Source organism: Leptonychotes weddellii, unplaced genomic scaffold (assembly GCF_054177405.1).
Source record: "Leptonychotes weddellii isolate Sample4059 unplaced genomic scaffold, ASM5417740v2 HiC_scaffold_2913, whole genome shotgun sequence".
In the NCBI taxonomy this organism is placed as follows: domain Eukaryota; kingdom Metazoa; phylum Chordata; class Mammalia; order Carnivora; family Phocidae; genus Leptonychotes; species Leptonychotes weddellii.
The window spans coordinates 60-9094 of NW_027886364.1; the positions used below are offsets into that span (position 1 = coordinate 60).

Consider the following 9035-nt stretch of genomic DNA (forward strand, 5'->3'; position numbering starts at 1 on the left):
TCCCCCTGCTTGTGTTCCTGCTCTCGCTATGTCTCTCTGTCAAATAAATAAATAAAATATTAAAAAAAAAAGATTCTATTTATTTGACAGAGACACAGCGAGAGAGGGAACACAAGCAGGGGGAGTGGGAGAGGGAGAGAGAGAAGCAGGCTTCCAGCCGAGCAGGGAGCCCGATGTAGGGCTCGATCCCAGGACCCTGGGATCATGACCTGAGCCGAAGGCAGACACTTGACGACTGAGCCACCCAGGTGCCCCTTAAATCTCCTCCTTAATTAACGTCTTGCCAGTAACATAATGTAAATACTGTTTTCCTTTTTCACTCCCAACATGCAATGTGATTTGCTCCAGGGCTTATAAAAAGATGGATAGAAACAGCAAATCACAAACTGAATCATGAGCTTCCTCCGAGCAGGTTCTGAAAACCGGGTTCTTTCCAACGGCTCCCTGTGTCTGGAGTCTGGGACAACACGGATATTCAGGGGCTCTCCGTCAGTGTTTTCCAGGTTCTCCTGAAAAAGTAATCTCTGCTGCTTCCCCCGAAGAAACTTCCTTCAGTCACCAGGGTTTTCTGACCAACTTTTCGCCCTCCGTGCTGTGATACACACACCAGAACAGTGTTCCCCACCCTGCACTCAGGCCTTTCATCGGTCTGGCTGGTCCTCCTGCTTCGGCTTCGTGGGTGCCTGGGTCTAGTGGGGATCCATATACACCCCCATGTGCACGCATGCATGCACACACCCACACCCACGTAGCCGTGACCCCAATAACCTCCCTCATCTTTGAAGTGAGCATCTTGGGGGATCCCCAAGGCCCCCACCAGCTCCCACTCTGCACGTACTAAAGAGGAGACTACTAGATTGCCTTCCCCTGATGCAGCCCTTCCCCATCACCCAGGAAGTTGGGCTGGTGGGATCTCTTTGCCACGGTCTTGCTGTCTGGGCACTCAAACATGCTGTTAAAAAAAACCCCATGGAGGGGCACCTAGGTGGCTCAGTCAGTTAAGCATCTGCCTTCGGTCAGGTCCTGGGATCAAGCCCCGCATCAGGCTCCCTGCTCAGCGGAGAGTCTGCTCCTCTCTCTGCCTCTGACCCTCCTCCCTGCTTGTGCTGTCTCAGATAAATAAATAAAATCTTAAAAAAAAAAAAAAAAAAGCCCCATGGAACAGGGTGAAAAGATGGGGAAACGGGCAATTTTAACCCCTTGGCAGGTAAAACTTGAATGTGAAACTTCATTATTTTGTTAGGAGTACCAGAAAAATCCTAGGACTTCAAACACTCACAAATACATCTGAAGGCAAAGTACACTTGAAGCTGTGGTTACTGGACCCACAAACCCCGCTAAGGCAGCCGGTCACCCCCGGCCTCGGAGGGAAATCAGGACACAAAGGTTTAAGAGACGGGGCGCAGGGCTGGCCCCTTTGGTCGATCTCAAGGTAGAAGTGTCCCCCAAAACACAGCACTACAGAGATGGAGCAGAGCAGCTGAGACAGATCCCGCAGCCTGCAACGTGGAAGATGCAGACCACCTGCCTTTTCCAGAGAATGCACTTGGCAGTGCTGCTGAACACGCATTGGACCACCACGGAGAGCTGCTTCGGGCCCGAGGGCCACAGCGCACAGCACCTGCGTGAGACCACCCACTGAAAGCCACGCCTGGCTCTTGCCTTTAGCGCCTTCAGAGAGAAGGATCGGGGCGAGGTCCTGGAGCTGTGCGTTTCCGACGACAGAGCATCAAAGAGTCTATCGATCTCCACCTGCTCCTCAGGAAGAAACTGTGAGCAAAACTTCTGCCCCAACTGGCTTCTGCTGTTCCCCATCTCTCCTCGTATCCGGCACAATTCTCTGCAGAAGACACCAAGGTAGAGATCAAGTTAGAGAGCTCAGAGAGAGTAAATGTTGGTTAGGATACATAGTCAATTACTCAATATTGAGTTAGCTGCAAACTCATCAGAGCTACATCAGGGGGTGAATGCAAATCTGGCGGGAAAACCGGCCCCCGAGCCCCAGGGTCTCTGTAGGCACACGCGTGCTTGCCAAGCAGTCTGAATTTCTTTATTTGGAAACACAATTCCTACACTAATGTACCTAAAAGGTAGAAAAATCAGTATGTTCATCGAAATACTCTTGTTTTCAAAACCTAACTTGAAAAAAGTCTGTAAGGCTGGCTGATCACACGTATTTGAGTAAAATCGACACCTTGGAAATACCACCTAGGAAGCGAGTGTGGGACTGGGCCAGCTCTGCCCTGTGATCCTGGCTCCGCCCCCTAGCAGCTACGAGGGCTGGGGCCGGCTCCAGAAGCTTCCGTGCCTCCAGATCCTCCTGCGTGAAATGGCAATCAGCACGCTCTCTGACAGAGGTCGTGGTGACCACTGCGTTAGTCCAAGCAAAGGGATAAGAAGGTGCCCGTGACCTTCAAGGGACACAGAGACGGGCACCCCAAGGCCCAGGGGCCTTGTTCATTGTCAAAGACCCCATTACAGGAAGGGGTCGAGTGCCATCATATCTGGGAGTCAAACAGAAAAGCACAGAGGAAAAAAAAAAAAATCTCTTAAGAGGCCAAGTGCAGTGGCTTATTCCTTCCGTCCTTAGACTTCCCCTGGAAGCCGGCGTCGGTGAAACTGCTGGAGAGATAAACACCTTCTCCCCCAGCCCAGGAGTGAACAGCCTCCCGCCATGTCAAGGCAGGGAGCCGAGAAGGGGAGGGCAGGCCAGCCCAGGCCCCCCAAGATTTGGCTGATCAATCCCCCAAGAGGAAACGGGGTACAGTCCCGAGTTTTCTTCCTTCTTACTAAGGGGAGATTCACTTAACGTGAAACTAACCACTTTAAAATCAACAATTCAGGGCGCCTGGGTGGCTCAGTCGGTTGGGCGACTGCCTTCGGCTCAGGTCATGATCCTGGAGTCCCGGGATCGAGTCCCGCATCGGGCTCCCTGCTCGGCGGGGAGTCTGCTTCTGCCTCTGACCCTCCCCCCTCTCATGTACTCGCTCTCTCTCATTCTCTCTCTCTCAAATAAATAAATAAAATCTTTAAAAAAAAATAAAATAAAATCAACAATTCAGCAGGATTTAGCGCATTCACAGTGTGGTGCAACCACCGCCTCCACTCAGCCGAAATATTTTTGTGCCCCCAAAGGACACCTCGTGTCCATAGCAGTCACTCCCCGCCCCATCCCCCAGCCCCTGGGGCCACCCATGTGCAGTGTCTGTGGGTGTCCCTGTTCCAGACAGTCCACGTACACGGAACGACACGATCTGTGGCCTTGTGGGTCTGGTCTCTTCCCATCAGCATATGGTTTTCGAGAACCATCCACGGCCCAGCCACGGTGGGTTTACCCATTCATCCGTTGTTGGACAGCTGGGCCGTCTCTACCTACCGGGTATTGTGACTAGTGCTGCTATGAACACAGAGCACACAGACTTGTTCGAGTCCCTGTTTTCAGACCGTGGGGTACAGACCTGGGAACCGAGAGGCACTGGGTCGTACGTAATCCAACGTTTCATTTGCGAGGAGCCACCCCACGGTGTTCCATTTTCCATTCCCAGCAGCAAAGCACAAGGGCTCCAATCTCTCCACATCCTGCGTGATGCTATCATCTCCATCCTGGCAGGGGACCCATCTGCCCTGCAGAGGACGCCCCCGGCCGGGACTCGGACACGGACCTCGGCCCACGTGCAAAGGCAGCTGGAGAGGAGAGCTCACACAGGCCAGCTTGGGCTATCACTCACGAGCCACCTGATCTAGATGCTTCCACTCCTCAAGCTTCTCAGCAGCATGACAGCCAAGAAGGAAAACCTCCAGCCCTGGGCTCAAGGGCCAGCCTGCACGAGGCTCTCCTTGTCTCTGACACAGTGGGGACTGCGTCAGCTGGTGCCTGGTCCCCTCCAGGGGCACGGCCCAACCAACCGCCAAGAAAACACCTGATCGCTTTCACACAACCCTCCCTGGGCCCCTCATCTTGTTATTCTGCTGAAGTCCTGAAAATGGTAAATGTATAAAAATGCAACCCTAGTGATTCTATTTCACTCTCAGATGGGGGCTTCCAGCCAAAGATCACCTTTTTCACTTCCAGAAAACCTTAAGGTTTGTGACCGGAGAAGGCCCGAGACTTACCGAAATGCTGGAAGGGATGAAGGTCCTGCCAGCACCTGGGAGGGGAAGGATTTGAGAGGTCAGCACAGCATCACGTCAGAGCTGGACTCTAACGGAGGCATGTGGTCCACTCGGGACATCAGAATCTAGTCCCCTATCTGGCTCAGAGGGCCCTCACTGTCCACCTCTGCACACCACCACCCTACATAGCCTCTGGGTTCCAAGCCTGCTCGGTGTTCCTGACCTTCCTACAACGGACAGTCGCCTTAACTGAAATGGGGCACAGGCCCCCCCATCCCCGACTCTGCTCGCTCTCCCCACACACCTCTCCAGGTTCATGCCTGACTTGCCTGCTCAAACCTGAAAGTCCCAAGAGACTCTGTCCTCCAACCACCTGCCTAGCACCTGAGCCACCCGGGGCACGCAGGCACGGTGCCATGGCGTCCCGGGCCAGCTGGTCAGGTGCACCAGCCCCTTCTCCACCTGCCTGCTGGGCTCCCATGTGCAAATTCCAGGCCGGCCTGGCCTGGGTGCTGAAAGAGCCCAAGTGCTCCCCCCACCGGGACTGGCTCCCAACCCCTACCTCACTCAAGGGCCCCTTGGATTAGCGCCACTCGCTCAACCACCACGACGCGTCCCCTACCCAGGGATGGGCTCCAGGATGCCCCCATCCCTGCATCCCACGCCCCCACCAGGCCCGAACCACAGGGGGGACTCCAGACGTGCGATTCCATGTGCTAGCGCAGAAACCACCAGGGAGAGCCAGCGGCGAGGACGGAGGTCCAGCCAAGCCGCCTCCGGCTCGCTTTACCACTGATTCCATCTGACTGCCTTGCCTCCCAATTCCCCAAATCCTGAAAAAGCTTCCGCCCTCTCAAAGTCAAGGAATCGCTCTACCAGCGGGATGCCAGTCTCTTTAAGGGGGACACCTGGAGCTAAAAGACCACTCGTCAGACGTTTCCATGTCCCATGAGGAGGGAACAGTGCAGGTGGGGGCTGTGCCCCTAAGGGGCCACAGGTCACGCCTCCTCCAGCACGCGGGCCATCCTGCATCTACTCCATCAGGGACTCCGCGTCCCCCCCGGGGCCAGGCCCCGTCACAGAGCAGAAGAGCCTCAGGCGGGCACCGGCCTGCAGGAACATTCTGTTCACGGGGGAGAGACAGACAAGCAGACAGACAAGCGCAGCCGGGGCAGTGGGGATCCAAGTGAGAACACAGGAGTCAAGAGTCGAAAATGTCCCGAAGGACACATTCCGGCTGGGTCTTCAGGCGCCCACAGGTGGCTCACCTGGGCAGTGGGGACCCTGTGCGCAAAGGGGCCGGGGTGCAAACCACGATCACTGAGGCCTGGTGTGGGGAGGGGAACCAGAGGCTCCAGAGCAAGATCCCCTGGTCCGCCCCTGCCCACCCCAACCTCCTCCGCTGACCTGCCAGAACAGGTTCCTCCAGTGTTGGCTGAAAACAGAGCAGCCTGGCCAGCCCTCCTGGGGGCCCGATGGCTGCGGGGAAGGAGCAGGGACGGGCGGGGAAGGAGCAGGGACGGGCGAGCCGCCCACACGGACAGGGGAGGTGCAGACCATCAGAGTGGGGTGGGCACAGGGCAGCGCCAGGAGGAGACATCAGGAAAGGCCCAGGAACAGGCATGCTAGCAATCCAGGAGGGAAAGGGGGAGAGAAGCCTCAGGCAGGAGCTACAGGCCCGGAGTCAGGAGGGCGGGGAGGACAGCAGCTTGAGAAGGGCCCCGGGCCCCGCACCACTGTTCCTGGCGGGAGGGGACGCAATGGCCAACAGCTCCCAGGACAGGGGCAGGGGCAGGATGAAGGAACAGCAACTGCAGCAGGTGTCCCCACACCCCACTTCGTCCATCCCAGCCTCGGTCACGGTGATCCTGCCCGAAGTCTCTCCAATCAATTCTAGGGAAGAAATGAAGGCCCTCGATGCACCCCTACGTCTCCCCAAATACAACTCCCTGAACTTTCTTCCCGTCCCTGACAACAGCTTTCTCCTGGGACCATCCCAGGTGTGCCTCCCTACGGAGGACAGCCCGTTTTCCTGGCAAGTTGTGCACAAAACAACCCTACGCTGGCCTAAGCCTTCAGGAAGTTTACGTATATCAAGTTCTCTTTCAGGAGGAAGCACCTCCATGTTACTTTAAGACTCCTTGCATCAGGGGTTCTCCACTGGGGGTCGTTCTGTTCCCCAGGGCACATCCGGCAGTGAGGCTTGGTTGTGATGCCTGGCGTCTAGTGGGTAGAAAACAGGAATGCTAACTATCCTACACCGTACAGGACAGCCCCCCCACAACAAATTACCTGGCCCCAAATGTTAGTAGGGCTGAAGGTGACAAACTGGTTTTCCAAGATGCAGAGCAGTGGGGCAGAGCTCAAGGGCGGGCACGAAGTGCACAGATGATCCTTAATGCTTGCCTCTCGGCACAGAGGCCCTGGGCTCTGCCCTTAGGGTGGAAGCAAAGACAGGCAGCCCTGAGGTCAAGTTCTGACACTAGTTGGTTTGAGGACTATGGGCAAGTTACTAAGCCTTTTCCAACTTTAGTATAATGAGGAAAGTACCACCAGGCCCGTAATGAGGTAGAAGCGATTAAATCAGGTTAACGCAGGGCATTTAATTCTGCTTTCTGGGGTCCAGAGATGGAGACAGAGGGGCCCAAGCAAGGCAAGTTTGAATCCCTGCGCAGGAACAAGGGAAGCAGCCCAGCTTGGAAACAAGGAACCCCCTCAGTGCTGGGGGAGTGCCAACAGTTTTCCTGCAGAACGGAGCTGCAGTTCCGGCTGGCGTCCTAGGATAGCTCCGTCAGTCCTCACAGCCTCCCCAACTGGCTCCTGTCCTCGGGGTGCTCTCCCCTCTGGCCTGCCAACATCCAAGGGGCCACTATCCTGACAGCAGTCACCTGGCCCTCAGTGCCCCCTTTCTGCTGAGAGTTCAACCACCACATCTGGACATCCAGACTTCAAGCCCTGTTTACATCCCAGCATCAGGAGCCCTTCTGCCAAGGGTCAGCTGGGGCGGGGGCAGACTCCCTGGGGGCCGGAAGGTGCTGGACCTGTCCTGCTCTGCCCAGGCTGGCTTCCCTTCCTCCAGGGAGCCCCGCTGACTCATCTGCAGGGGTGTTAGCCTGGGAGTGGTTTTGTTTTTCTCCCCTCTGTTCTAGGTTTAGCCACCAGCTCCACTCTCCTGGGGCAAAACAAGTAAGATGTGGTCAGTACAACACCCCCCAACCCCACCCACAGTCCAGTATAAACCCCCTGAGGCCTCCTCCCACAGATGCTCCCCAGTTTTTCCCACGTCTATGTGCCTCTCTCACTGCCCCTCCCCAAAACGGGCAGCAACCCTGGGGACCCTCTGATCTTGACCACGCGAAAGGCAGAAGATGCGGGGTGATTTTGTGCTCCGACTGACCACACTGGGAGACCCTCCCTCCCTCGCAGCTGTCCCCCGAGGGCCCCCCACCTCTCCCACCCTGGGGGCCCAGAGGAGCAGGCAGCCAGAGGGGCAGGGCCCAAGCCCACTCCAGGCACCGTTCCCTCCCGGGTCTGGTGCCATCGCCCCCGATTCCCCCCCCGCCTCCCCGGGATCGGCTGCTCCCTCTGGGCCACTGGGCCAGCGCCCCGGCTCAGCTCACCGCAGCCCACCGCCCCAACACCCACCGGAACTGGCCAGTCGGGTCGCCCGCATGGATTTTCCCTTGAAGCAGCCCGCCCCCGTTGCCAGGCGAGGGCGCTGACGGGCAGCTATTTGCCCCAATAGCAGACGTGGAAGCTGAGGGGGCCGAGCCCTAGAAGGAACTCAGCCAATGGCCATGCACCTCATGGGGCGTGGGCCGGGGCGGACGGAGGCGGGGCCGGGGCGGGGCCCGCAGGCCGGAAGGAGCGCCTGGGCGGGGTGCGGTTCCCGCGGGTGCGGCTGGGGAGGAGCTGGAAGCCGGGCTGGGAAAGAGAGAAGCACCTGGGGAGGGAGGGGGAGTCCGGGCTGGGGTCGAGAGGAGCAGCTGGGCCGTGGGAACAGCTGGGAGAGAGGAGAGTGGGCCCAGTGAAGACAGTGAGGGAAGAGGCGGGTAACCCGCTGGGGGACGCTCCTGCGGATCCGGACCCAGGCAGCTCTCCTGTGACACCCTTCGCCCTGCCACCTCTGGTTTTGGCCAGGGGCCCCTCCCACCTGGGCAAAGTGCAGCCTCCTGAGGTGGAGCTTGTGCCCCTTCTCCCCCCCCCGCCCCCCCTTACCTCCTCCGGGTAACCAGGTCTTCTGCCTGCATTCTCCTCCTTCCCAGCAGCATTTAAACGTGCCCACGGGGCGCCTGGGTGGCTCAGTCGGTTAAGCGTCCCACTCTGAGTTTCAGCTCAGCTTGTGATCTCAGGGTCGTGGGTCAAGCCCCATGTCAGGCTCCGCGCTCAGTGGGGAGTCTGCTTCTCTCTCTCTCTCTCTCTCCCTCTGCTGTCCCCCAGCCCTCTCTCTCTCTAAAAGAAAAGAGAGAAGAAAAAAACGTGCCCACGTCTGTTCCAGCCTTGATAAACAGACTCTCCCTGCCCCCCATCCCCTTCAGTTCTCAAACCCCTGTAACCTGTCCCCAGCAGCTTGTCCCTAAATCCAGCAAGCACTTTCACAGTGGGCATCCTCCTCCTCATTAAAGCCCTCCTTTCTGGGCTTCCGGGTCGCTAGTCGCTGGCTGCTCTCTTCCTCTCTCCCAGGTAGTTTTCACCCAGGCTCTGCTGGCTTCTGCTTTGCTGGAGGTCCTCCCGCTGCTCTCCCCAGGCTGCGCATCCCTCCCTGAGATAACAGCCTTCCTCGTGACTTCCACTCCACCTGTCTGCTGTGCTGACCCCCAAGCCTGCACTTTGACCCCATATGTTTGCTTATCAGGCATCCCCACAAGGCTGCACCTGAAATTCAGCCCAGCTGAAACTCAGCCTCTTCCCTCCAAAACCGC

General features: G+C 57.6%; 1 protein-coding gene across 5 annotated transcripts; it reads right to left on the bottom strand.

The window, feature by feature from the left end:
* Nucleotides 1–249: 249 nt before the first annotated feature.
* On the bottom strand, nucleotides 250–8579 carry LOC115938664 (uncharacterized). 5 transcript variants are annotated; one of them, XR_014142156.1, is made up of 4 exons: nucleotides 7734–7756; nucleotides 6406–6548; nucleotides 4114–4148; nucleotides 250–1840 (listed from the first exon to the last, which is right to left on the bottom strand). XR_014142156.1 is itself a non-coding variant. In XM_081810566.1 (4 exons), exons 1-4 carry the CDS (start codon nucleotides 7784–7786, stop codon nucleotides 1459–1461), a joined length of 588 nt encoding a protein of 195 aa, XP_081666692.1. In that variant the 5' UTR covers nucleotides 7787–7910; the 3' UTR covers nucleotides 250–1458. The 5 variants fall into 5 exon arrangements, 1 of the variants encoding a protein (XP_081666692.1); XM_081810566.1 differs by lacking the exon at nucleotides 7734–7756 and adding an exon at nucleotides 7759–7910; XR_014142157.1 differs by lacking the exons at nucleotides 6406–6548; nucleotides 7734–7756 and adding an exon at nucleotides 8332–8579.
* Nucleotides 8580–9035: the final 456 nt, after the last annotated feature.